Source organism: Sporothrix schenckii (assembly GCF_000961545.1).
Source record: "Sporothrix schenckii 1099-18 chromosome Unknown Cont42, whole genome shotgun sequence".
Lineage (NCBI taxonomy): Eukaryota > Fungi > Ascomycota > Sordariomycetes > Ophiostomatales > Ophiostomataceae > Sporothrix > Sporothrix schenckii.
In genome coordinates, this window is record NW_015971143.1 from 583281 (window position 1) to 611196 (window position 27916).

At 53.7% G+C, this 27916-nt stretch overlaps 8 protein-coding genes across 8 annotated transcripts; 4 read left to right on the forward strand and 4 right to left on the reverse strand.

Annotated features, from left to right (window-relative positions):
• Window positions 1–1013: 1013 nt before the first annotated feature.
• SPSK_01791 (uncharacterized protein) lies at window positions 1014–2209 on the forward strand (the record flags this gene model as incomplete). The annotated part of the gene is made up of 3 exons (XM_016728693.1): window positions 1014–1154; window positions 1219–1460; window positions 1510–2209. The coding sequence occupies 3 exons, from the start codon at window positions 1014–1016 to the stop codon at window positions 2207–2209; spliced, it is 1083 nt and encodes a 360-aa protein (XP_016589712.1).
• Window positions 2210–2761: 552 nt separating this feature from the next.
• On the forward strand, window positions 2762–4708 carry SPSK_01557 (tRNA pseudouridine synthase 3; the record flags this gene model as incomplete). The annotated part of the gene is made up of 1 exon (XM_016728466.1): window positions 2762–4708. One exon carries the CDS (start codon window positions 2762–2764, stop codon window positions 4706–4708), a length of 1947 nt encoding a protein of 648 aa, XP_016589713.1.
• Window positions 4709–4823: 115 nt separating this feature from the next.
• On the reverse strand, window positions 4824–5876 carry SPSK_01837 (phosphatidylinositol glycan, class H; the record flags this gene model as incomplete). Its single annotated transcript, XM_016728737.1, has 1 exon — window positions 4824–5876. The coding sequence occupies one exon, from the start codon at window positions 5874–5876 to the stop codon at window positions 4824–4826; it is 1053 nt and encodes a 350-aa protein (XP_016589714.1).
• A 1530-nt stretch (window positions 5877–7406) lies between these two features.
• SPSK_01401 (uncharacterized protein) lies at window positions 7407–10841 on the reverse strand (the record flags this gene model as incomplete). The annotated part of the gene is made up of 1 exon (XM_016728316.1): window positions 7407–10841. The coding sequence occupies one exon, from the start codon at window positions 10839–10841 to the stop codon at window positions 7407–7409; it is 3435 nt and encodes a 1144-aa protein (XP_016589715.1).
• Window positions 10842–13270, reverse strand: SPSK_10395 (uncharacterized protein; the record flags this gene model as incomplete). The annotated part of the gene is made up of 3 exons (XM_016736826.1): window positions 10842–12270; window positions 12337–12775; window positions 12844–13270. 3 exons carry the CDS (start codon window positions 13268–13270, stop codon window positions 10842–10844), a joined length of 2295 nt encoding a protein of 764 aa, XP_016589716.1.
• A 1459-nt stretch (window positions 13271–14729) lies between these two features.
• On the forward strand, window positions 14730–15299 carry SPSK_01989 (uncharacterized protein; the record flags this gene model as incomplete). The annotated part of the gene is made up of 2 exons (XM_016728887.1): window positions 14730–14888; window positions 15042–15299. The coding sequence occupies 2 exons, from the start codon at window positions 14730–14732 to the stop codon at window positions 15297–15299; spliced, it is 417 nt and encodes a 138-aa protein (XP_016589717.1).
• Window positions 15300–22768: 7469 nt separating this feature from the next.
• On the forward strand, window positions 22769–23045 carry SPSK_02081 (uncharacterized protein; the record flags this gene model as incomplete). The annotated part of the gene is made up of 2 exons (XM_016728975.1): window positions 22769–22806; window positions 22829–23045. 2 exons carry the CDS (start codon window positions 22769–22771, stop codon window positions 23043–23045), a joined length of 255 nt encoding a protein of 84 aa, XP_016589718.1.
• A 656-nt stretch (window positions 23046–23701) lies between these two features.
• On the reverse strand, window positions 23702–27836 carry SPSK_01377 (uncharacterized protein; the record flags this gene model as incomplete). The annotated part of the gene is made up of 2 exons (XM_016728292.1): window positions 23702–27573; window positions 27665–27836. The coding sequence occupies 2 exons, from the start codon at window positions 27834–27836 to the stop codon at window positions 23702–23704; spliced, it is 4044 nt and encodes a 1347-aa protein (XP_016589719.1).
• Window positions 27837–27916: the final 80 nt, after the last annotated feature.

The window sequence follows — 27916 nt, forward strand, 5'->3', positions numbered from 1 at the left end:
CTTAGGACTGGGAGGTTCTAGGCCAAGGGCTTCGTGTCAAGGCAAGCGGATGTAGTACTAGTGATTACCGTGTGCAAAGAAAAGACGGAAAAGCAGCACGGTGGCGGTCAGTGATTTGCGATAAAGCTTGGGGGTGAGGAGGTAGCTGGGGAATGGCAAGTAAGAAAAGAAAAGGAGGAGAGAGTTTCGAGAATCTCCAAAGGGAGAAGAAAAATATAACCGGCGCAGAATGGGTGCCGAAATTGTTGAGGGAAAGAGCAATGGGAACGAGGTGAGCAGAGGCCAAGAGAACGGGGTGAGTCGTCAAACCAAGAAGGTATGTGCTGCGATGCAACGCAACGCAAAAGAGGCAACAACCTTCCTGCAGGAGAGCTACATCCCAAAATAGGGAGGAGCAAAGTCGGTGACAAGACATGCCGCGATACGGAATGCCAGCATCTGTACCATCGCTCTTTCTTTCGACCGTTGGAAGTCTTTCGTTATGCCTTGAAGTTACTCCAATAAATGGAAACCTAAAGCGCTCTGACACGCGGCAGACAACTGTTTCTTGCGAATGAGTATATAGACGCAAACGGCCATACCTTTGTCGTCCCTTCCCCATGAGCCTCTCTGTGAGAGCCGCGATTGGCGGCTGTACATTACTCGGCCGTTTTGTACCTGCCTTCCGTCATAACAGAAAAAAAGAAAAAAAAAAAAGCTGCGGGGCAATGCGGGGCCTTTATCTGACGGTGATTGGTCAGGAGTGGCTGCCGTCGCCGGTCTTTGACTACGAATTACGGGCTCTTGCCATGTGAAATTTTCAATGGGGGTCGGAAGGCGCCTGTGGGAATAATGGTGCCATTCGAAACGCTACTAAAAAAGCTCGCTCGTGCTGGCTCGGCGCCCACCCAAGTTACAGGCGGCGAAAGAGGAAAACAGAGACACGACAGAAACCCGACAGAGAAACGACAGAGAACGGACAAGAATATACTCAGCCCTCCAACCCGGACAACCTCGAAAAGGCCACGAGCACGATGAAGATCCTCGAAGCACAAAACGCCCTCCTCAGCAACTACGAGGTGTACCAGTTCCTCGCCGAGCGCCAAGAGCGTCTGGGCAAGCAGAAGCAGAACCGGCGCCGCGGGCCCGGCAATCTCGAGACATTGATTCATGAGGTGGGTGCATGCCTCTGCTCTGTCCCTACGCGCATTCCCTGCTAATCCATACAAGCTGTTGCAGTACTTCCGATCGCCGCCGGGTCCGCTGAGCCAGCAGCCAGTGACATACAGCCCCGAGGCCGTGACGACGGTCGTGGAGCGACTGCACAGGTACGATCTGGCCAAGGGCGAGCTGTTGATGGTCCTCAACATGCGGCCGCAGACGCCGGCACAGCTTCATGCGTGCATCGAGGAGGTCGAGGGCCGGTTGACGGAAGAACAGCAGTCGGAGATTCTCGACATCGTGGCTGAGGTGCTGGGGCAGTTCCCGGTGGCCGAGGGCGAGCCGGACGAAGAGATGGAGGATGCTCAGTGAGACGGTGGGGGGCCGACGGAAAGGGCCACATACCCTTTGCCTACATAACCGTGCACGCCCCCTCGCTTTGGCCTCCTTCTGGCGACGCGGTCTTGACAGCCCGTCGGCAAATGTCGTCGACGACCTGTGGCATCAGCTCGCCCGAAACGGCCGAACACTCGAGATACATGTCGGCGCGCAGCTGCTGGCTCAGATTGTACGCCTCGTGCGGGTACAGGGTACCACTGGGGTCGTCCTCGCGGCGCAGATCGCGCTTGAGGCCGAGCACGAGGATGGGCAGACGGTCGCGGTGGGGGAAGACGGTGCGGACCTCGCCGATCCAGTGCGTCTGCAGGCTGGTCAGGCTGGGCCGGTGGCTGATGTCGAAGCAGAGGACGACGAGGTCGGGCTGCAGACAGCGCCAGTTCTCGGGGCTTTCGGTGTCGGAGAACTCGAGGCGGAAGGCGGCGATGCGCGAGCGGAGCTCGAGGACAAACGGCTGGTCGGAATCGCGCAGGAGCGGCGGTGCGGCTGTCTGGGCGGACGTAGCCAGGCCAGCTTTGTTCCGAAGCAACGCGAGACGCCTGTCGGCACTGTTAGCGCAGCACAACAACGCACCCGCACTCGCACCCACACCCCCGACTGGCTAGACACTCACGATAAAAAGGTCGATTTGCCGACGTTGTCGTCGCCGAGCAGCAAAATCGAGACCGGCTGAAGGTCGTCCATGACGGTCAGCGCAATGAAAGTATGTTTTGCGAGAACGGGTCGTGTTTGTTTGACTGTGAAAACCATGTCCTTTTTAATTTCGTGTCATTTGTGCCATATCATTCGAAGATGTGGTGTGTTAATGCCATTATGTAACGGCTATAATGACGCAACATGTCGATACAGGTGAAGTTGAGACATGTGGGCAAGACATGGGCGTAGTTTTAGTTTTGTCGCACAGCACCCTGCCGCTAACGTATTAATAACTGCTTGGGTGATTTAGTGGGGGTTGCGCACGAGGGTGGTAAGGCGCTAGCGTATGTTTTGCTGAAGCGGCGCGGGATGTAGCGCCGCGACCGTACAGCTGCCAGAAGCTACTTTTAAATTTTCACTTGGGACGACTTTTTACCGATGATATCGACTTACGAGTAGAACGTCCGCAGAACTTGACGCACCGCAAACGCTACTCAAAACTCTAGTCTCTTCATGTGTACAGAACTGTCGAATCGGATTCGCATACCCGGCACCTGTTTTCTCCCCTCCTGGCGGACTACTCCATCGCATGAAGACATCTGGTGTACCTCGTTTTGGTATCACCAACTCTATTCTCGCCGCAACAGCACGGCAGCCTAACCAGGGACTGTGTCCACGTCGCCTCTCCCTGTACCTGGCAACGGCGCCGATCGGTGTAGGCGTGGGAAGCCCCCTTCTCTCACAGCCGACCGCGGCTCGTGGCCAACCTTGGGCCAGGCCCTTTGCCAGCAAAGCCCTCCTCAGGAAGCAGAGAAAACAGGCACAAGGGATGACCGACTATACGCGGTGGACCAAAGAGGCGTTGGTCCAGCGGATCCAGGAGCTCGAAGAGCAGGCGGTGCTGACCAAGCAGAATGGACTGTCTGGAGGCCCAACAATATCACAGCTGGCACCCTCGACCACCCCAAAACCAAAGAAGGCCATCGACCCCAGCCGGTATGGCACGCGGTATATTGCGCTGCGAATCGCCTACCTGGGTAAACGGTATGGCGGCTTCGAGTACCAGCCGTCAGGTGCACTGCCGAGTGTCGAGGAGGAGCTGTGGAAGGCGCTGGTCAAGGCGTGCCTGATCTTCCCCGAGCCCGGCGCGGCGGCGCATGAGGTGGACTTTAACATTTGCGAGTACAGCAAATGCGGCCGCACAGACCGGGGCGTCAGCGCGTTCGGTCAGGTCGTGGCCCTGCGCGTTCGCAGCAACCGGAAGCGGACGGCCAAGGTGGTGGACAGGGGCGACGAAGATGGGGAACAGGTGGACGATGAAGAAGGGGGGCGAGGACGAGGACCAGGAGGATCAGGGGAGGCGGGGACGTCAACGGAGACGGAGGCCATTACCGTCGACGGCGAGGAGAGCAACCTGCCACTCCCGCATGAAGAGATTCAGTATGGCAAGGTGCTCAACCGGCTATTGCCGCCCGACATCCGCGTACTGGCCTGGTGCCCGAACCCGCCGCCCGACTTTTCGGCGCGCTTCTCGTGCCGTGAGCGGCGGTACCGCTACTTCTTCACACAGCCGGCCTACTTTGGCTCCTCGCAGCCTTTGTCGTCCGCCGAGGGCGGCCCCTCTGATGGCTGGCTAGATATCGACGCCATGCGCACGGCCGCCAAGCATTTTGTCGGCCTGCACGACTTCCGCAACTTCTGCAAGATTGATCCCAACAAGCAGATCACCAACTTTGCACGCCGCATTTTTGACGCCGACATCGTCGAAGTGCCCGGCCTGCACGCATCGCTCGACTACTACGGAGGGTCATCCAGCATCAAGGTGTACTCCTTTGACGTCCGCGGCTCAGCCTTTTTGTGGCACCAGATCCGCCACATGGTCGCCATCCTGTTCTTGGTCGGCCAGGGCCGCGAGTCTGCCGATGTCATCCCACAACTCCTCGATGCGTCCGCCAACCCCGGTCGCCCAGCCTATGCCATGGCCGAAGAGGGTCCCTTGGTGTTGTGGGACTGCATCTTTCCTCCGGCTGTCCCTGCAGACGCTCCCGAGGCCGCCATTGACCACCCAGATGCCGGCAAATGGACCGACAGTCTGGACTGGTTCACGGTGGCCGAGGAGGCGCCTGACAGCCGCATGATGCTGGACGGGCTGTGGCGCGGCTGGCACGATGCCAAGATGGACGAGATCCTGGCGAACCAGCTGCTGAATCAGGTGACAAAGACTCCGGTGCCCGGCCAGGCGCAGCTGCCCACGCCGCCGGCCAAAAAGAGCCACGTCTATGAGGGTGGCAGTGGCCCGCGGCTAGGCGGTGTGTACGTTCCTCTCATGAAGCGGTCACGCCTCGCCTCGCCCGAGGAGCAAAACGACAAGTTTGCTCGAACAAAGGGCTTTGCTAGCTCGGCGGCCATGCGCGACGTGGGCAACTGGCGGACAGCCATCCGGGAGATGAAGGAGGCCGAGGCAACAAGTGGGACATCCCCGGCATCGGCAGCCGAAGCAGAGGAGCGTGTGTCTGCCCAGAGCGAGCAATCATGACAGTTTATGTGATTCAGCGAAAATGAAAACTGAGAAAGAAAACAAAAGAACAAAGTGGTATCATTGAATATGAAATTACAAGCTCTGCCTGTCTAATCGCTCTCCAAAACCACTGTCACCCTCTCGCGTCAGGCTCGTACAGGCACGCCCGAGCCTCGCGCCAGACCGTCCGCACAATATCCAGGCCCGGTAGCAGTCGCGGGAACACTACGACGATGTGATCCTCGTCCTCCTCGCTGCTGCTTCCGCCGCCGGGGCCGTCACTGTCGTTGTCCGAATCGTCCGAGTCGTAGTCCTCGTCATCGCGGGTCTGTCTGCTGTGATACCGGCTGTTTCCGTGGCTGTTACCATCCCTCAGATTGTCCCTTTTCTCGTCGTAGTCGTTGTCCTCCTCCTCCTCGCTCTCTTCTAGCAGTCGCACATTCTTGACACGCACGCCTAGCCGCTCACCGCCAAGCGGGCCTGCGCCCCGTCCCGCCACCACTGCTACAAGATAGTATCGCACCTCAAACCCGCGGAACGCCTCGTTGACTAGCAGATCCTGCAGCTTTTCAGTCGGGATAAACCGCGTTGCTGCCGGCGTGGGCTCGCCGTAGTAGCCGTCGGCGACCGTGGCCCCCGCGCCGCCCCGGTCGTTGGTCGAGATGCTGAAGAAGCGTGCCACGAGCGTCCACGGTGTCGTCAGCGTCCACCACACCACCGAAAGCCCCGACGCCAGCTCGCCCAGGTACGTCGCGCCCGTGGACCGCGTCTGGATGCCGAGCCCGCGCAGCACCAGCAGCGATTCAGACGTGTGCACGCGCGCGATGCTGGCCCAGAGCGCAGCCACACACAGCGGCAGCACCATCCAAGGCGGCGCGGCGGCGATGGCCCGCAGCGCGTCGAGGCCGTGGGCCGACACGAAGAGGTGCCACACGAGGTTTTGCCAGGTCATGTCTGCGCCCAACCCCAAGCCAACGCGGCCGCGCCGCAAGCTGGCCACCACGTCCTGGTTTGTCCATGCCCACACCGCAACGCCCGCTGACGCCGCCAGCAGCACGCGCATGCCGACCACGGCGGCGGCCAGCGCCCAGCCTGTCCATCCTGTGCGGCGTGGCTGTGTGGTGACAACGAACTCGATTGTGGTCGGTGATGGTCGGCGGACCTCGAGGTGTGGTGGGCCAAACATGCCAGTGAGAAGATGGCGCCTATGAAGGATACGAAAGAGAGGACAAGGAAAAGGAAGGGATGTGTCGTAGGGGGCTTGTGATCGTGACTGTGACCGAAGTTGGAGTCGTGATGAAGTGGCCGCAAAGGAAAAACAAATAGGAGAGACGGAGAAACACGAGGCGGAACACAAAAGACGCAAAAGAAAGGAAATGCCGTCCCGTGTCACCGCGTCATTTTCTCCTCGAAAGGATCGGCTAGAAATATGGGATCTCGTGTCCCTCGGCCGGGAGTCGATTGCAAGACGATCTGTGCTTGCAATGATGCAAGAGGCTCGCCACGGTTGTCACGCTGTCAAGCTGTCGGACTGGTGCGACCAACCAAAAACATACTGGCTGCTCAGTTACGGTGTATTTCGAGTTTCTGCCGATTCTGACCGCTTTTGGAGAAAGGAGGGGATGGGCGGTTGCCCTAGGCTATATAAGCTGCTGTACGGACTTAAATTTTAACTGGCTGTTATGGTCGAAGTGGAAGGCGGCCCTTGCTATTCTTATTTCCTGCTGTTCCATGTCCGAGGTGGATTTATCCGCCTCGACCCAGTGCGTCGCCCAGTGCGAACGTCGCGGTGGCCACCCACTCGTATGGGAAACCTACGATGCTGGAACCCCCTTGTGGCCCTAAGCAATTGGAGATGATACTTCAGGGAGGACTCACTCTGCAGAGGCATCTTCACCGTCGCGTGGCGGACTGGATTACGATCGTATTGGGTTGGGGCAGCATTTGAGATGAAGAAGCCAACTTCTATTTTTGCATTTTGTCTCTAGACGGCACTGTGCTGACACTGTGCGTTCTAATTGCCAAAAACGTAACGTCGATGATTCGAGTCGAGCTCGTATTTTAATTGATTTTTTTTTCCCCCACATTATTCACTTTTTTTAAACATCAACTGTAAATCCAAAAACATAAATTTCATCAAAATGTCAAAAAATGTACAAACAGCACCTGACCTAATAAACCCCGAGTGATTCAGATAAAAGAAGACTTGAAAGTGCCGCGAGGCAGCCCCATGTAAAAGAGAAGAAAGAGAGATCAAAACAAAAGTAAAATATCACCACCAAAGATTGGATCCATTCTTTTTTTTTCTTCCTCTTGCCTAGTCGTGTTCATCCTGCAGGCTCACTTTGATTGCATCCTTTTCTTTCCATAGCATCCAGCGATTATGAAAACCGCAGACGCATCCACAGTGCGCAGCAAAGCAGGCGGGAAGTCAAATCAAATGACAAAACCAATTTATATAAACGATATGCTGGAACCGCAAATGGCACTGATAGATAGAAAAGGGGGACTTCATAAAAAAATAAACAAAACTGTGTATAAAAGGGACGCTCCGCCAGTGATCATCGCTGACCACGGTTGTAATTGCTTGCCATAGAAGAAGTGAAGGAAGAAAGAAAGAAAAGAACAAAAAACGCCATATAGCCATGCACGAGAGAATTGAAAGTTAAATAGTTGTGAATAACGAGAGCAATAGACAAGATAGATATGAGGGCACCTAAATCATCTCGCTCTGGTGGAGACCGGTACGCATCTGGTTTTGGGCCTCAATCTGCTGCAGCTGTAGCTGTTGCTGGGCAAGCTGTTGCTGCGTCAGCTGCTGCATCTCTTGCGGGTACTGTTGCGGTGGGCTATTGCGTACGGCAAAGCTGCTCGGCAGCGGCACGCTCTCGTACGGAGAATAGCCCGTATTCTGCGACTGTGGGATATGAATGCTCTCGTACGGCACCATGGTTATCTCGGGCGACTTGGTACGAGAGGCCGCATTGTTGGTTCCACGGCTTGCAGACCGTATACGTTCGGTGGCACGCGAGATCCGACCCGCAATGCTGTTGTCAGTGCTGCTGCGGCCGCGCTGGTGTCCGTTGCGCGAAGGCGACAGGGTTTCCGGAGCAGCTGGAGGTGCGGGCGGCATAGGCGGCGGAGGCGGCAACGACGGGTGGTTGGTATGCGACGGGGCGCTGCCACCAATTTTCGGCGAGACATTGACAACCGGCTGCACATCGCCGTCATCCGTCACCACTTCAATGGTGCCCGTGGTGTGGCCTCCGTATACAACGGGGGCTTGGTTCAAGCTCGAGCCAAACGGGAGAGGTGCAGGAGGAGGTGGCGGCGGGACGGCCAGATGGGCAAGTTCTTTCAGCATGGGCGGCGCTGGAAGGGGTGGGGGAGGGGGAGGAAGCAAGTTGTCCAGAGAAGGGCGGCGATAGACACTGGGTGACAGGGTGCCAGCTAAATCAGCATCGTCGCTGCTCGACTCGGGAATCGTAGGATTCTTCTCGCGGCTGGCCTTGCGCGAGGCGGTAAAATCCTGCGACGCAGAGCCTTTTTGGAAGACCAGTTCCTGAGGTGGTGCGGACATGGAGCGAGGAATGGCTGCGCGGCTGAGCGACGGCGGCTGATACACAGTCGACGGCAAGAGGGTAAGCGTGTCCTCGGAGGATTTGGTCGGAACTGACGTTTTGGGGGCAAGTGGAACTTCCGATCGGAGGTTGTAGGTGGTTGCGCTGAGTGTGAGCGGTGCAGGCGTAGCCTCAGCCTGCTTCTTCGTCGACGACTTGGTCTCTGGAGATGAGTGGCCAACCGAACCTGACGAGCGTTGGTGGCCGTAGACTGCCGGGATGGGTGGCACGCTCGGCGGCGTGGACGATCCAGCGCCGGCACCCGGCTCGAGGACCAGGCGCATGGCTTTGGGCGTCGCGGGCAGACCAATGGACTGGTGACCACGGGGCGCAAACATGCTGCGGACCCGGGTGGACGAGGAGGAGTGCTTAGCGTTGGGCTCGGTGGACTGGCTGCGCATAGGGAGGTCTTTGGGGCGCGAGTAAACATCTGAGTCCAGCTCCGGCACCTCCGAGATCTGCCCAAAGTTCTGATTCAGGCCCGGTGAAAGGTAGTCTGGGTGCAAGATCGAGGGAGCGTTCGGATGCCGGACAAGCGACTTGCGACGTTCTTCCAATTCGCGTGCGGCGGCAGCCTTGCGTTGCGCACGCTCATCCTTGCTCAGCTGGCGTAGATCACCACGGTTCGCCGTGGCCGACTGCGTCCGACGTCTGCCAAGCTCCTCGCCCAGAGACTGCTGCGAGGCCGGGTAGCGGTCGAAGCCGCCAGCAGCCACAGCCATGGCTGACTTTGCCGGAGGCGGACCTGTGAGGGTACGGTCCTTGCGTGACGAGACGGACGGTGCAGCGGCTGCGGCCACTTCGGGTGTCGGGCGCCGCCGGCTACGGGACCGCTCACGGGCGCGAACCGAACTAGGCGAGGCATCCCGGCGGCCTTGGCTGGAGCTGCGGCCGCGGTGAGACGTGCGGTCACGGTTACGGAACTTTTCTTGGTCATCGACGGCTCTTCGGTAGTCTTCTTCGTCGTCTTCATCCTGGTACTGGGCCGCGTTGTTCGAGAACGGAAGTGGAGATGATGGGGAGCGGATTGCAGACGCCGTGCGGCTCGAGTTCCGACCACGAGGAATGTCTAGCGTCAGTGGCTGCCGGTCGGGACTGCGGTTGCGCGTGGAACGGCCACGGCTGGATGTACGGCTGGACGGGCGCGACTTAGAGGATGGGCGCAAAGACAGCTGCGTGGACACCGGTGGTGGCACAGCCGACGACTTCGAACCCGTCTTCTGCGCCGCCAACGAGCCCGTGTCTTTATCGAGAGCAGGATCGTCGCGGGCAAACATCCGTGGTGTGCTGGTCAGGCTGATGAGATCTTCAGGCGACATGGGCACAGGAGAACGCGGGGAGCGGTTGCCGCCGGTCTTGGAACCAGCACGGCTGCGCGTCTGAACCCACTCGCGCACATCTGTATTTGTAGACGGCTCGCGCGAGTGGCTCGTCACGGTGGAGACGGACGAAGCAGAGGGCGTCGCAACAGATGGGAGGCGCTGGCGGCCAACGTCGCGTGATCTGTGATGACGGTCCTTGCTGCTCGCGCGCGCCGCCTTAGCATTGATCACCTCGAGACTGCTAATGTACTCGTCTAGTGTCTTGCTCGTGTTGGGCACATCGCCTGTGCGGTAACGATGACTGCGCGCACCGTGGGCAATGCTCGAGTTGGACGTGACTGAGCTGCTCACCGACGCCGGACCACGGCGACGAGAGGGCCAACGGTACCGGTTGGATGAGGCTCCCGTCTGCTCGGGTGATGTCATGTCCAAAATGGCCTCTGGCGCCACCGGTGCCAACTGCAGATCAATTCCGGCAGGGATGCGGTCGCGCGGTCCGTTGCGGCTGTGACGGCCGTCCATCAGCGCAGCTAGCGATGCGGGCGACGGCGACGGAGGGGGCTGTTCCTTGCGGCGGTATAGAGGACTGGATGTTGACGCTCTCGGAAGAGCCATGCCGATTGCCAGGTTGTTGCCATTGTCAACCTGCATCATTTGAGGGACAGCCGGGTGCGCAGCAGCGTCAATGCTCTCTGAAGGCTGTGCTGCCAGACCCAGAGCGTCTGAGACACCCTTAAGGACATTGCGAGGGTGGTTGGCATCTTGAGCTCCCTGAGGACCTTCACCGATGGACGGCAGTCGCTGCCGGCCGAATCCACCTGTAGTAGGCCGGGCTGAACTGGGTGTGTTGAAGACACTACGTTGTGAGGGTCGTAAGAAGGCGGTTGTGGTATCGTTAAGACCCGGCGAGATGGCCGAGACAGCAATGGGTGTCACGCCCGCAGCAATCGGGGTAGCACCGTCACCTTCGTTGGAAAAGATCTGTGCGCGCGTCTGGTTGCTGGCATCGCCAAAGTTGGTGATTAGCCGCAGAGCAGATGACTTGGCAATGCTGCGCTGAGGACCGCGCTGCATTAGGCTCGGTGGTGACAGTGGCGGGCTATTCAGCTCCGGCAACGCCGCGTTGATGGACGGGAAGTTGATCTGCGCTGCAGATGGCGACGTCCACGGTTCCGACGACTCCTTTCCAGTACAAGCGGCGCTAAACATTTAGTAAGTATGAGATCGAAATTCACACTGGGAGGAGGAACATATTACATACCATCGAATGGCAAGCTCACGGCGGCCATTCTTAATGGCCCACTCGCCCCATTTCTTGATCAGATGCGACTGTCTCTCCCACACGGATGGGAAGAAAAGGGCAGCCACGATCAGCGCCTCCATGTACTTGTGGTGCGAGGCATAAATCTCAATGGCGTCGTTGCAGTCGCCCATACCAATCATAATGGTGGCAGCCGCATGCACATCGCCGCTCTCTAGCAACCGTTGCGTGTAGGCACGGCCCAGCTTGTGTTGGCTTGCCTGGCTGCCGATACCGCTCAGAGCGAGCAGCATCCAGTCCGACGAGGTCATAGTCTCTGAGCTGGTTTTCATGATGTCCGGGTCAATGTCGCCGAGCCACTTGGCAAGCAGGATGCGGTTGGCTGAACCAGTGGGATAACGATCCATCTCGTCGCGCACGAGATCGCCAATGTCCTCTGTCCAGCCAAAGATGGTGTAGAGCATTTGGCGGCGCAGGTCGTCATTAGTCAGGCGTACGCCGCTGGCCGGTGCAGGTGGCATCCGGTACGGCACGTCACTCAGGCGACTGCGGGTGAACTTGAACAGGTCTATCACCTTGGCGCCGTCTGGGCTCTGCGGCACCTCATTTCGCAGCCGGGATGGGCGCGACATTCCCGTGCGGCTGCTGGTCGTTGAGAAGGTGGTGCTTGTGGCGGTACTGTACGTTGATACCGACTGACGATGGGGATTGTGCGCTCTGTGGTGGGACTTTTGCTGTGGCTGCTGCTGGTGTGGCTGCTGGTACATGTTGTTGGGGTGAATTGATGACTTGAGAGACGAGCCAATGGACATGTATGTGTACTCCGTCATGCCTTTGGACCGAATCGAGCCTGCGTAGCGGCCAGGCGTTTTGCTGCTCGTTTCTGACTTGTCTTCCGAGATGTGGCTGGCAGCCGAGCTGGCGGTAGCAGTGCGAGCGATGTCCGACTCCGTGTCGTCAACGATATGTCCTGCGTTAACCAAGCGTGCAAGCGGTGACTGGTAATCATCGTCACTCTCGGACACGCCACCGTCCAAGTGAATGGAGATTTCCGATTCGGATGTCGCAGCCGCAGAGCTATCCGTTTCGATCGCACTGGAAGCGGCGGCGGCGGCAGCGGCTGCCGCCGCGGCAGCCTCCTTCTCCTGCTCCTCCACAGATACTGGCGGAGAGGGCGGCAGCAAGTTGGCCGGGTGCTGAACGTCGGCCACCAGCACAGACGGCGCATTCAAGTCGAACTGCTGTACAGTGTTATTGGCACCCAGGGTAAAGAGACTTGCACCTGGTCCGTAAACGGCAAGGCCACGAACATTCTCCAACGTCGGGATGCTGTCGTATGTGACATGCTTTGTGCGCACGTCCCAAGAGAGTGTCTCGCTGAATAGGTCAGTACATAACTTGTTCAATTACGCTTCACAGATATGGGAGGATATGTATACGGACCCCTCGGAGAATTGGATGATGCGACCGTTCTTAGACCAGTTCATCCAGTTCGGTCCTGGCATGTAGTTGTCAGTTCGCTTCAGGATGCGTACAACTTTAGCGGGCTCAACACCGTTGTGTGACTTTGAGACACTCCACACTCGTAAGTCGCCATCGTAGGTCTGCACGGCCAGCATGTCCGACCGCTGTCTTGTTGAAGATGCATGCCAGGACAGGCCAACAATTGGCGATGGACCTCGCGACGTGGTCAGGTTGTGGAGGATGGTGAACCTTGGCTGGAGGTTGCAAATCAAAATGGAGCCGTTTTGGTAGCCAATGGCGAATGTACGACAATCAGTGGCCGGCGCCAGTGCCGTAACGGCAATTTGGTCTATTGTGCGGAAGGATACGTGCTCAGAGGTCTCGGGTTCGAAGAGAATGATGGTGCCCGAGTCGTTTCCTGTAGTTGTAAAGTGTTAGCTTAGCGCAGCTCCTTGTTTCAAGTAAACAATGGCGCAAACGTCTTACCAAAGGCAACGGCGCCGTTCCGCATCCATGCCACGGCTGTCAGGTTGCTAAACGACGCAAACCGAGCAACCTCGTTGCCAGACATAATATCCCAAACAATGGCATTCTGGCTGGCATCGTAGCTGACCACAAGCCGGCCGGCGCCCCGCTCGCTCTGGTTGTCGACCGCCAATAACAGAACCTCGTCGGGGTGTCGTGAAAACCGGCGCTCGATTGTGAGGGTATCGTGGTGGCAGCAAACAATAGAGTTGCCCTGGGCATAAAGGAACATATCGGCCGTGGCGACGCACGGGTCAAAGTGTCGCATCATTGCGCTGATGGTTGTGGGAGGCATGGTGTAGTCTTGGGCCGCGGTAATTCGCTCCCGAGACGTTAAGGAGGTCTCGGTGACAGACCGCTGCCTCGGCTTTTGTGACGGCATCGACATGGCAAATGGAACACGTATGAGCCGTTATATGTAGATGGGAACTAAAGGTCCGCTGTTGCACATCATGGTTAGCCGTGTCTCGAGTACGGGTGGCGAGACGGCAAGGAGTAAAGAGCGAAGCAAAACGAAATGCAAGGGCGAAAAAGAATCTCAGCACAAATACGCCAAGTGGCGGAGATGAGGAGGTTGAAACGGTAAAGAGAGGTCGACTGGAGAAGGGCGACCGGGGACACAATAAAACAGGCGGGCAGGGTTTGCGTGGTTGACCCGAAACTCTACCGGAGCACAAGAAGCGCGATCGGAGGGGATACAATGTGCGACGAGCCCGGGTTGTACGTGCAGCGAAAGTGGAAGCGGAAGTGGAAGCGTGAGAGATAAAAAATAACAAGGGACGGCAAGGTCGCACAGTGCACCACAACATTGAGGAGAAATAAAACTGGCGACGCACAAAGCAAAAACGTGCAATATGAACGTACCTAAGCGGAGAATATAGCGCTTGTGCGTAGGTGTAGGCACGCGGGAAGAGGAGGAAAGAATACACGACTGAAAGGAAAATGACAAGGAATCCACGCGCAACCGTCCAGAAGAGGACGAGCGGCGAGGCTACACGATGTCGGGCCCGGTTGCCCTAGTCGTCACATGGAACGGGTTGGCTGGTGGTGGACGCGGTCTCGTTACAAGGAGGAAAAGACGCCTGTATGCGCGGCAGATACAGATGGGATGCCAGGACGGAAACAAAAGAACGAACCCGGTGTGGATTTAGGTCTCGCTGCAGTCCGAGTGTTGCGATGTCTCTCGTCGTTTTCCTTGCGGGTATTGAAAACGCTGGCTTTCTTTAGGTGGCGCTCGCAGCCACCAGAGTGGAAGACGGTGTCTCGGTCGGGAGGCCGTATACACAACTGCGTCGTCCCCGTAGCAAAACGTTTCCTGTGTTTCCTTATTCGTGCACCTTTGTTTCGAGGCCCAGTCTGCCCGGTCTCTCGAGGAAAGCCTTTTCTGCGGCCAGGTCGTCGTATGCGATGGACAATAGGCCGAGGTTTAAAACAAGGCAGTGTTCGTGGCCGATTGTTTCAAGCGTTTTGTAAAGTCTTATTGTCTTATTGTCGTCGAGGTTCTGAGAAGAAGTGCTGATCCGTTATCAAAAGGAGAGATGTCGACCAAGAAAGAAGTATGAAAGAGAACAAAAATCCCCAAAATCAAAGAGACGAGGTGACAATGAGGTGCGGCGAGGACGTGTTGCGTTAAGGGAAGCGACAAACGATGTGTTTTGTTTAGGAGACAAGGAGAGAAGATGCGCCGAACTCGAATTGGCGCGCGCAACGCCAAAGATGAGGAGGTTTAGACGAAAAGAAAAAGGGGTCTCGAAATAGAAGAAAGGGGGAAATAAGGACAAACGGGGTGGAAGTCGGGAGAACACGCGTGAGGAGACGAAGAAATAGAGGGGAGGAAAGCAGAGGAGATGTGTGCGAACACGGAGAGAGAGAGAGAGGAGAGAGTCTGTGCAGAGACGGAAGGGCGAAAGATGGCCACAGGTAAAGGTACAACAGAAGACCAGCAACGACCGTTGGGCATGGACAAAGCAAAACGGTACAAGGATGCAGGTTCAGACGCGGGCGTGGTGTGTTGTGCGTGTGGGTATATTTGCAGGACTCGTCTAATATGACGTTGTGTGAGCGAACAACGAGCGGACGGGGGTGACGAGGATAGACGAGGGAGGGCGACAGCGGCAAACGGGCGATCCAGTTCCTCAGTGACAGGAATAGATACAAAGCCAAAACCAAACTACCCGCCTCAAGATACAAAGCGGCAACGGAAGGCTGTGTACTGCGAATCTGGATGGCCGCTCTTGATGCGAACGGCGACCAAGTGGGTGTGCTCGGCGCTTGTCTGCAGCCGGATCGAATATGCAGTGCCGGTAGAGGAGGGCGATGCAAATGTGAGAGGAGGTGATGAGGAGTCGGAAAAGAGAGGAGAGAAGACGGAGAGAAGACAGAATGGAGAGAGGGGAGGAGATCAGGGGAGAACTTAGGAGGTAGGTCGAGAGGGAAAGAGCAAAAGAGTTACGAGGGCAAGGTGAGGAAGGCACGGAAAGTCGTGCTTTCCTTTTTTCTCGAGGCGGGAGTAAGGCGTGTGAGTGCATGTGCGTCGGTTTGCATATCGGGGCCAGAGCGAGTCAAATTTAGAAAGAGAGCGGCTAAGACGAAATGCATGAGCCAAAAACAACCGCCTGCAGGCAACGGTGCGGCGGCGGGGATCGAACAGCAAGCCAGGGTCGATGACACCTTGCTGAAGACAACGAGGAAGATGCCTTCTTATTGGAGAGGGCATTGGAGACAGTGGTGAACGGCCAAAAAAGAAAGCATACGGTGCAAAGAAGCAGTTCCAGACCCTGTAATTCCTGGGCGAGGATCACCAAGCATTGACGACACTGCCTGGGGGAGGAGGTGCTAAAAGCCACAGAAATAGGGAAAGAATAAGTGCCAAAAGGCTGATAGAGTGCTGTGTAATTACCATGTCCCGAAGGTACCATAGACGATTTGGCAACGACAATATTGCAAATAGGGAAAGGGACAACCGGCCGTAGAATGAGAAAATAAGCAAGGAAGGCGCACAGCAGCAAGTCTGCAAGTCTGCAAGTCTGCAACTCTGCGTTTCTTTATTTTACTATTTTTATTCGTGGTTTCTTCTTCATACAACACCCGCTACAGACCGAGCGCTTGATGTGAAATACATGAAATACAGCGCACGGTGAGAGATAGGCAGGGAAGCAAGGGCAAAACGGGCAGAGGAGAGAAGCGATGTATCTTACAGGGCATAAACCGAAAGACACCAAAAAGCGGAGATATGACTGGCGGGTGACGAACAGAGAGAAGGTGCAGGGGGGGAGCCTTTAGGACGAATGAGGGAAAAATAATATGATTCAAAAATAATCAAAAAAGAGAAGAGGTGGCTTGTCGTCCAAAGATGGCAAAGTATTGAAAGCAGATATGGTGGAATTCTCGGATCTCGTTTCGCTCTCTCATTTCGGTTTCGTCCTATTGGGCCATGAAGTTGGGGGAGGCACATGATACCGACTTCATTGGTTCTGGCCCTGGCTTGATAACCTTGTCTGCGGTGATTGGAAGTGCTGAGAGGAACAGAGGAGAAAGGGACAGGGAAGGGAGCAAACGACTGCTGCTCGTTCTTCGTTACTGGTCGAAACTGCACGTACGCGTCGGAAGAAATGTGCGCTGATGGACTGCAAGTGCAGCGTATTCTGTAGTACTCCGAGCTCTGCAATACAGTCTCGGATGTCGCGTTCGAACAAGAGTGTGAGTGCTGCATGCACGGCCCCCCATCCGCTGCATTATTTGCACCCCATCGCTCCATTCGTGCCCTCTCTTCCTCCCGCCGTATCCAACAAGATTCCCTTAAAACTAGCATTATAATGGGAATTCTGTTCCAAGGTGCTGTAGTCGTGGGCAAGTCTCAGAGAGTAGAAATGGTGTTCCGTTTTGCTATTCGATTAGGCTCTTAAGAGTACGTTGTTGTTTGTGAGTACTCCATCTCTTTTCATGCAAGCACAACCCAACAGTCTCGACGAGTGTTAGCGCCGACTGGATCTGCGTTGTGCTGGCGCGACAGGGTCTCTGGAGCTAGAGATTGGCTGCCGCCAGCAAGGGTGTCTGGAAATCGGCGCCGGCCACGAGCGAATCACATGGCGCCTCTAGCCGCCATCATCCAACAAGGGGGGGGCCACCTTGAAGACGGCCAGGGTCGTTGAGTGGCGGGGACCTGTCTCTCTGCCGTGTGGGGAGCGCGTCCGTTAAACGGGTGTCGTGACTAGACGAGTCAAAACGAGTTGTGAGGACAAGCATGAAATGTGATGTATTTTAGTCTGAGCAGCGAGGGAATTGCGGAAAGCGCGTGGTCGAATCAGATCGTCGTGTGATTGAACATGTGACTTGGGCCGGTGTTGCCTCTCATTTGGCGAAAAGAACTAGTGTCGTTGGTGACTCGCAAAGGAAAGAGAAAGAGCGACTCTTGCCGGCATTCGATGTGAGGGCAAGATGCTGCAGGATGGGGGTGGCACGCACTTTCCTTGTCCAACCTGGCGAAACCTGTCGAAGCTCTCGTCAGGGGTGGAGCTTGTGGGCGATCGCCCCGTCCGGACGCTGCCGTCCAACAAAGGCAAGTGATTAAAAACAAATAGCAAATTAAATCAGATAAAAACGGCCCTTGAACAACAAAAGCGGGTCTTCTTTAAACCCCCAACCGCCACCAAACAGCCCTCATCAGGCCACGGACATTTTTATCGTAACGGTCCGCTCTGTTGAACATTTCGCAGGCGGATATCGATTAAGGAACAGCGGTCTGATACTGCATTGCAGAATGAGCGGTTCTGAGGGAGGCGTTGTTGACAACCAAAGAAGGCGTCGCTGGTGAAGACAGCCAAGTCTCACAATAGTTTCTTGCCAATGCGAGCCATTATGCACCGTGAAGCCCACTACGCATGCCGTGCGAGAGGAAAGGACGAAAACGGCGAGTACAGGTGACGTACGGACGGTTACTAGCGGAATACGGTTTGCTGTGGCCCTCATCGCCCAGGAGTAAACCCACGTCAGTTTTTTCCGTTTTTTTTTTTTTTTAATTTTCGCTACTTTGACGTGGCCTCGTGCGTCGTGCGTCGTGCCTCGTGCCTTGTGCGCCACGTCTTGTACATGTGGTCAGTATATGTTATCCCCTATGTCGTCCCTCTGGCGCCATGCAGTGCTTCCGCGCCTACTGCGTCTGCATGTCGTACACACTCCCTATCAATGTGCGATACATGGAGGGGCGTGTGTAAGTAGAGCAGCTGACCAAAGACTGCACATTCAAGTTTGGAATGAACAGACAGCGAAAGAGAACAGTTGTAGGCCTTGCATGCCGTACCTGGCATGGGAATTGGCCTGATCCGAGCCAACAAAGGCCATACCACAGGCCGAGACTGTAGCCACTTTACGACCGAATTGTATTCCATGAGAAATAAATGGGATACCAGTGATAAATATGTGTAAAGTCGTAATGGGAAATCAATTTATGAAAATCGTCTGAGCTGAAATACGACGTAAGGATGGGGTATAATCAATCTAACACTCGTTCTCCTGTTTTCTTGTTCCGGTTCAACTCGTATGCGACTTCTACTTCAACGTCTGTCTTTGATCTCATCTTCAGTCCTATTTGATGTCTTGTCTTTCCCTGTGTATTTTTCCTGGGTTTATCGTATGTATATCTAATTGCGGCACAGCGAGTATTTTGCATCGTGTCCATGTTAAGCGTACGTCATATTGTCTTTCCTTTCTTTTTACTTTTCTCCCACCGTTCTGCGTGGCCCCTGTTGCTCAACAGAATATAGCTGGCCTTATCAAAGTTCGCTTCGTGTTTGCTATGACTCTGCAATTTTTCTAACTTGCAGTTGTCTTGCAAAACATCGTCTCTAATTCAGTGGGAGCACATTCGACCACGTCGTGTGCTGGATTTCATTTATTGCACATGCATATATGTACGCCATACTTTGTCTGTCCCTCATCCGATCCCGCTGTGTGACTTTTATCTTGTTTCCATAGATTGTTAAGTGTAAGTTCAGCATTCGATGTTGAAAAAATTGAAGTGAAAGAAAAAATCTCGTCAAGGTCATCGGCGTTTGAGAGTCCCGAATAGTGCACGGTGGTACGGATGCGTCCAACATGGAGTCTTTGTCGTAGATACAAAATCGACTCGAGATGTCTTAAGGCCCAGTCGAAATGACTTCACTTTTTTCCCTTGCAATTCTACGATATCCAAAATTGTTGACACACAGGCACTTATCATTACATTTATCGTATGTCCTTCCGATATTTGCCCTCTTCCGCGTGGGCCTTGTTTATCGGTCAAGTGAGATATAAACAAGAAGAATATGACTGTCGACGCAGCTCTATTATGGATGGGTCACGGGAAGCAATTGCATGTCGGGGCCGGCAAGGTTTGCTCTCGCATCCCGTTATGTCGCTCGTAATCTTCTCCTCTCTCCGCAAACATGCAGACAGTGTAATTATCCGAGACGGGATACCCGCATCTGCTAAATAAAAGGGCTAGATTTTCGGTCGTCGAGACTAAGGACACTGGGAAACAGAACAGGGAGCACAATAAACATACGCGTAAAAGTACATTCGGTACAGTGACCTGTTGTACCGTCAAGCGATGGCAATACTCTTTTCTCTAGTCACCTCACCGAACCGTCTATTGTAGTATTCGACGCATCCTGTCATCTACTCTTTGTTCCCCTCGCTGTTGGTGATATCAACTTGCAATGCTAATGCTATTACCCCGTCTTTGCGTCACATTGACAAAACAGTATCTGCAATTTACCGGCAGGCTGCGGCAGGCTCGGTAGCCTTGCATTTCCATATGCCTTGCCAGCAACTACGAGCCTTTCGTAGCCAAAACAGCCTTGCAGAGAAGCAGCCTTTCCTAATTTCCTCCCCTGTTGTTACTGCATTGTTGGTTCTTCAAAACATGTACCGCGCCCTCTACGACTAAGACTTAACCGCTTTCACCTGTGCCGGCTTTCTTTTTTCACGGTCTCGCGCTTTTTGTCGCGCAATCTTAAATGTGAGCTATAGCAAATAAAAGTATGTCGTAATCTGCATACGAGAGCAGTAATCAAGGCAAGGCTGCCACGCCGCGTTTTATTAGACAACCTTTTGCATATTCCCTGCCCCGGAGCTTTCAACGATACTATCACATTGCCTTGGTTTGACAAAAGAAACTTTTCACAGACATACGGCAGAATCATGCAAATCTTCTTGGACACGACATCCTGCCTACTTTTCTTTTCGCTGCGCTATCTTCTCGTTTCCTACATTTCCATCCGTGAGCTGAGAAATTACCACTCACTGGCAGGGCACAAGAGCAAAAAGAGCTACTCCGTAAACTTGATCCACACGGCCCGCGCATCAAGAGATCCCTGCACGGAAAACCTGGTCAGTGCGGTGTGCCGTCCGCCCTCTCAACCCGCAACCCTTGTCAACTATGTATCCATGGCAGAGAAAAGGACCAGCCAATATTGTCAATCCCTAGAGTAAAAAGAAAAAAGAAGGACAACTGCACGCTTCAGCTAGCTTTACCTGTGACAGATTGATAGAGCTGCACCCCGCGGAGAACATCCGTCCCCTCCCTCCCTTTTCTTCTTCTTTTTATTTTATTTTATGCCTACTCTTCTCTCTTGCAGATGTAACCGTAAATATTAACCCACCCTCTTTCCTCATAAGCTCGACAAAGAAAAGGTCTGGGCATGAACCCGATTTGCACGGATACGATGAACCTATCTTGACCATGCTTGACTATAGACAGGGACGGATAGCTGCCAATTGGATGAAAAAGGCCAAAAGGCAGGGACAGATTGGAGTAAATGTATTTCGTAGATGGCGACACCACCAGCTTTTCTTTTACTCTGCGATTGTGATACCGACATTTGAAAGTCTCCGCGTACTTGACATATTGCAAACCCCGTGTCGTTTCTTGTCACCTGTCAACTTTGACGTTCGCCCCGCTTGATGTGATTTGCTACCGTCAAATCCAATTTCCCCCCTCTCCTTGATGGCATTGCCATTCATGCGGTCAGTCTATATCTCCTCTTTCTCTCTCAAACTGATTTTTTTTTTCGTCACAATCCTGCGAGACAAAGTGGACTTGGTGGCCCAAAACCTACTTCTATACGAAATACACTCTTCTCATCCCAGACAAATGAAGGGAAGCAGGTTGAGAGTGGGCCATCAATAGTGCGGCCAGCTTTTTCAAATCTGGCCGGTGCGGTTTAAGTGATTGAAAACGACAGGCTGGGGGCTGTCCTTGGCCCCGCTTAAACATCAACCATGCCATCACATTGTACAAATCCCACCCTGGAATCACAATCACTTTGGCCTGTGCTCAATGCATGCAAAGCGAGCATAAATCGACGAGAGGGAGTGGAGAAACAAACAGGGCTAACCAAATAAAGGTGAGAAAGGTGAAAAAAAAAAAAAGAAACGAGTATAAGAAAGTAATAAAAGCAAAGAAGTACTCCGTAGACAAGGAAAGAAAGGGAGGAAAGCATCGGTTTGCGCAGTGGAGCTATGACCAGCTTGGTTGCCCGCATGTCCTCCTGGTTTGTGAAGTCTCCAGGATGTCCTAGGAAAGCGTCTCAAAACTCCCCGTTCTCTTGCAAGGAAAACTGAATAACAAAGACTCCTCTTTCGCCACAACTATGTGTGGCGATCAGGGCCGTCGGGGTGCTCACCTTATGTAGCATCGTGAACCAACCCTCGCAACCCCGACCTTCTGACCCTTGAAGGGAAAGAGACTAAATCCTACGTCGAAAATACAGTTCATGTCCCGTACATGCCCCGGTCTGGCGAACTGACCTCGTTTTCGACCGAAGCCATCGGCTAGCTTCTCACTTGCCTAGAAAAGGCAATACCCCGGAGCGAGGACGAGGCATCATCACTCATCGGGCGTGGGTGTCTGGGCCAAAACGAGGACGAGATCAACAAGCCTTGTCACACTTTGGAGATGCACAGAAGCTAGAAAGCAGAGGTGAATGCCAAAAGAAGAAAAGGCTGATTTTGATTCCCAGCCATCTTGTTTAGAAGTGCACAACTTTTTAGGAAAAAAATCGTCTTCATCTCCCATTCAGCTCAATTCTCAGCTCCAACGTGAAAACATCCGTTCACAGTGGCCACACCTTAAGACGTACCCCGTACTCCGTATTTCTTACAGGATTGGTGAAGAGGACGAGTAACAAAATCAAAAGGACAATACATCGCACTAAAAGAGGGAAAGACTCCTCACATCGCTTGGCCACGAGATATGCACATGAGGGGGTTCACTCCCAAAGCAAACAGTATCGTGAGCAATAGGATTTTCGGCATGAGGCGGGATGCAGAGTGGTGTGCTACTGACAGCTTGTGCTTCTACATGTCGTATTAATAGAAACAAAAAGCATCTGACTAACCTGTTCCGATGTCGTTCAAGGTCGTCCTCACGCAGTGTGATATCATGTTGAGCAGCGCTCTTTCGGCCCAGAAAATGAACCGAAGGGAAGCATGTCAGCTAGTAAAAAAAAAAAAAAAAAAAAAAAAAAAAAAAAACTAAGCACATCACACGTGCTCTGGCTTGTAAATTCGCCGTAATTCTGCTTCTTCTCCCACGAGGCACGGTGCAAAATAATGTAATAGGAAGAAAAAAAAGAAAAAGAAGAAGATAGCACGGACAGGCAGATGAATGCTTTATTGGCGTCTGGAGTAATACAGAATACGGAGCACAAACGGCACTTTAACGCCTTCAGATGTCCCTGATTGCTTCTCCTTAATGGCCTGCGTCCTTAATGGCCTGCGTTCGTGTTCTTTGCACTCACATCTTTGAACAAAAAGAACAGAGTACAGGGCCACAAAATGCCAGCCGTCTTGCACTGCATACTGGGCCTGTCTCGGCCGTCTTTTATGTCTCTCCAGCGTGTCCAGCATGTATCGCATTGGCTCGATAGGTGGTGAAGATGTTTTGTAAGACTTTTTATTGACACAGAATCTGCTTCGAACACCTGTGCCAGGCTCGGCATGATGACAGCTCTAGCGCAAGGACCACAAACGACCGTGCTGCTGTTGTTTTCGTCCAACCTCACCGTGTTGGCTTTGGAGAGGTGAAGGAGAGCTTCGCCGTTGACCAGAGACAGTTTTGTCGGTACCCATGTGCTACCGATGTCTCGTTTTCGTTTATCTTCCGTTATACGGGGCTTCTTTGACCATCGCCGTACTCTCCTTTCCTCTGTACCAGGTTTCATAGCACCTTCAAAGCCTATAAAAGAGAGAGAGAAATCCTAGAGGGCTGAGAGTCTGCTTTGTAGACAGATGTGTGTGCCTCACAGAGAATACAATGCTGCACCCGAGCAAGATCTTGAATATTTGCTCCTTTTGCTCCACCTATCCCGTCTAGATGTACGCTGTCATTGTCGGAACGACGTTTTCAGCAGCTGGAAAGACCGAGTGCAGCATCCGATTTGCATGTCGTATCAATGGAGTATCCTCTGATTGTTGGTTCGGAAAGCAACAGCATTGAAACAGTCGGCGGAACAATTACATAGTTGAATTGATAGTGTTCCAGGATTTTGACCGCTTGGGGCTCTTTATTTACCAAAAATATGTGCACGTTTTACTAATATATTTAGCAGCAAAAGGCAAGATCTCGCAGCACTAAAGAGTCGATGGTTGATAAATTTTGAACACGTTTTTGATATCGGGTATTCGAAATATACATCGTTGTATACTTATGCATTCGAACAGCCGCACCCAGTCATTCATTCCTATAGAATAGTAAATACTGGTGGTAGGAAAACAAAGACTAAACAGGAATCTAACGACCAACCTCGAGATACAAACAGCTCAATCCATCATACTCACATCAAAACGTCATTCGTTTCTGCATATCCTCTGGCACCTTCCAACCATGCATTACGGCAGCTCGTTTGTACGCGTCAAACGCCTCGGCCACGCCGTAATCTTTGTGAACGTTCCGGGCATCCAGCCGCGCTGGTCGGTCCGTTGCACTTATGGCCAGCCGCACCTGCAAGAGCACAGCGTCAGTCTGGTAAGCCGGCAACCATCCGGTGCTCGTGAGCAGTTCCAGGCACATGGCACCGCCGCTCGTCACATTGCCACCACCGCCTTGTAAGAACGGGACGAATCGCGGCCGGATGACTCGCACCAAAGGCGGCGACATGGGGTAGTCTGCGCCAAACCGCAGCTCGCATACAATCGATTGCACGCCCAGGCGTTCCATGTCGGCAGCTAGAGGCAGCGTCCGATCGAAGCTGTGCAGTTCCACAATCCACTGGCACATGTTGTCCATTCGAGTGAAATCAATGTACCAGCCCAGCTCGCTCAACGGCGTGTCTCTCTGTACCTTTTGCATCCTGTCCATTTCACGTCCTAGTGCCCGTTGCGCTTGCGGAGTGCACCACGGCGGAAGTGGCAGTTGCGGAAGCGATGTGTAGTCCAGCGAGCCGGGTTTGAACGACGTCACATGGAGGGGCATTGGTGGCATGGCCTTCGCGGTAGAAACGGTTGTAGTTACAACAGGTGCTAATTTTAAGCTGGGCCTCAGCACAGATTCGTCCGCCTCCGAGTCCGAAAGTAAATCGATGACAACAGCCCCATTTGGTATCTTGCTGGTCGGAGAAGATTCAGTCCTGACCGTGAAAGCGGCCACTTGCTTCTTATTCTGCGACCTTCTCACTCCCCTGTCGTTAGCGAGAAATGCTAAATCGCTGGCGTCCATGGTTATTTCCTCAGGCGATTTGGTCCTCGGTCGCTTCGTATGGCGGTTGGTAACTTCCCAAGTATTCGATGGAGCTGGCATCGACGCGTTGGGTACAACGATAACGCCACGCAGGGGACCATACAGCAATCTCTCGGGATCGTCCTGAAAAAACTCATTTTGAGCATTCGGTGAGGTCTGTGAGGATTGCCAACGATGTATAGAGCTTTGGGGCTGCGTAGGCGCTAATGTTTGTCCTGCTGGTAGTCTGGGTGTGTCGGCCGGCAACGGCGTTTGAGCAGCCGAGGGTACGGCCATCGTTTTGTATCGAGGACGGCGGTATGGCGCGGCGCTGAACGTGCTGGACAGCGTCGAGACTGCCTGCGGTGCTGGGCCCGCAACTGGGGCTGGCTGCGAGAGCGGAGCCGCTGTCGATTCGGGTTTCGCAAACAGAAAGCGACATCGACTCCAGTTGGCGTATTGAACTACATAGTGTGGTGTGTTGCTTATGAATTTTGAGGGTGCATTGATGATCTCGTTGAGGCTGACAACAGAGCACAGGTCGAGAAATGCATTGGGCCACTGAGGCTCTTTTTTCAATTTTCCCGCATATTGGAGACTGACTGTGAAATCAGGACTGAAGTAAACGCCATTACCATATGCACGACCATTCATGGTGATAGAGAAGTCCAGTCCAGTTCGAAGGATACTGTGCCAGTTGCTAATACGACTTCCGTGCCATGCTAGCAACGTAGGATGGTTCGGGTTGTCGGCTTGGGCCACCTGTTGCTGAAACTCGTGGTCGGCTTCGGGCAGCCCCTGCAAGAAACAAAACTGTAAGAGATTTTCTGGTGGAGCGAGCGTGCCGTCGTCTCTCTTTTCCTTGACCATGAGTTTCGGCTCGTGGATTTGCAGGACGCACGATCGATTCGTTGCAATGATCCACCGGAGCAATACGGCTGCTGCGGGCGATACGCCAGCGACGGACTTCAAGTCGTTCACCGACGGCTTTTCCAACTCCGACTTCAAGTACGTAACCGGCGGTAGAGTGTCAAGCAAAATCAGTAGCTGGGCAGCTTTGTCTTTCGCGGGAATATCGTCAAAGTCTTTTGTGTATCGATATATCTCGGCTCCTCGGTTGCGTATGGTGGTGGATTCGTCGTCGAAGTGGTGAACGTAGACCGTCGAGTTTTCCTCATCCACGCCTGTGACAATCGCGTGTCGTAAATCACTATGTGGAAGGGAGGGTTGAAGCTCTTCCTTCGAGCCTGACCCATTCGCTTCATGAGTCGAGCCGAGAAGTATGTTGTAGCTTAAATTGGCCGCCAGCCTACCCAAGACAACGGCCACCCACTGACCGGGTTTGAATTTTTGGATCGACGACTTGCTATCTGCAGATTTCGACAGAATGAAGGATGTCCTGTTGCCAATGTGTCTGCTGTATACACCACTGTGCGGGTCGTGCCAGTCGACGATTTTTAGAGGCAAGCATGTAGGATACGCGCGGACAGGATCGATCGCAGCAGTCAGAGACGACCGTAGCGCTGCATAGCAAAAATTGATGAGCAAGTCGACAACGTTTGGCTGGCATAATATCTCGTATTCTGCCGAGCGTCCCATGCCAAGACTCATGTACTGAAAGAGACAAAGGTCTCGCGAACAGACCGTCGGCTTCAGCGAACGCAGCTTGTCTTCAACGAGGTTGTGGCATACCTGGCAGTATGCTGTGCAATTTGTGAGTTGGTCCATCGCAAACTGCATAGCAAGCAACGGGAAGCTTTTCTGTCGATTATCCGAGGCATTGTCGTTTCCGGAGGCAGGGAGGCAGGCGTCTCCCTTATTTCGATTTGGGCTCCTGCCGTTCACCACAGCATCCACAGCATCGGCCCACGAGCAAGCGGTATCCTCGTGGTACCGTGCTAGGTTTAAAAAGTGACCATTCATGAAAGAGGCTAAGCTCTTGGATATCAGAATCTTGGAGAAGGTGGCGCCTGTCTTGTCTGGCAGAAGATTATCCTGGCTGTTGTTGCTAATCCCAAAGGCTTCATTGGCATCACTCAGAAACGGTTTGTAGGCCGCACACTTTCCAATGCGAAAAGAGAGGCCGACGTCCGACTGAGACGAATTAATGAGGGACTCGTACCCCATATAGCGAGAGGTGAGCCGGATGAGCATCACAATGAACATGTCAGGGTCAAGATCCCAAGCCAGTAGCATCTGTGGCGAGAGCCCTAGATCCGAAGTCCGGACGGAGATAGCAAGGAGGTTCTCTGTCGATGCTTCGTCCATGCCGGACAGGACGCCAAAATAATACCCATTTTGACGGACAGCTGTAAGATCGACACTGATGCGCTCTGTTCTGGGATGCGGTTGGCCCACAGAGCTGTAGTATATGAAGCTGTTATCTTCGGCGTCGTCCGCGTCTCCGACGTCGCAAGAGTCGTACAAACCAGAATCGTCAGAAGCGTAGCCAGCTTCGCCCAAGACGTCATCTATACCGTTTTGTCCACTACTAGCAGATTTTTTGGCCGTCGTAATATTGACAGAGGATGTCTGGTGTGGGAGGCCAGCGCTTGAATTGGCCCACCTGTGTCCCAGAGCCTTTGATGGCGATATTGTAAGTTGGCCTGACCGGATGGTTTCATCATCGCTGTCACAGTCCAAACTGACTTGCTCACCACCTAATCGCGGAGAATCTGTAGCTGGGGACTTTTTTCTTCTTCGTCGGTTGAGGTATGCAGAGCTGCTGGTTGTTTTAGGCACTTGTACGCCAATGCTGCCACTGTCATTTTCGCTATCGCTATCGTGTATAATAATAACGTCCTCTGCGGTAGGTAGCTTGCCAGATCTGGCTTTATCCTGCAAACGGACAAATGCTTTATGTACTTGTTGGATGACTTCGGAAAGCGTTCGGATTTCGTTTGCGCTCTGAACCTTGGTCAGAGCCTGGTTATACCCATCTGGCGCGTGATCCAAGGAGAGAAAGTAGGACTTTGAAGAAGGGTAGCTATCAATGTCTAAGGAGCAGCAAATATGAGTAAATATGAGAGAAAAAGAAGACAGGCAAGACTTATCGTCTGGCGCCGCATAAAAAATCGCAGGTCTTACCTCCGCATATGATGGTCACCACTACTGGTAGAGTCAGCTGTTGGTAGCGCAGATCAACAGTAACAATATCATCAGTACTGTCGAATGTGATGTGTTTGATATAAGGCAGAGCTCCAGATGAGGCCTGGGCCGAGATCACCTCCACATCGGCCACAAGCGCCCTCCTTGGCATGTCTCGGAACCCAGATCGGGTATATTGAGGCTTAGCAAATGTCGTGAAATGTTTATTCCGGGGTGTGTTGGAAATGAATG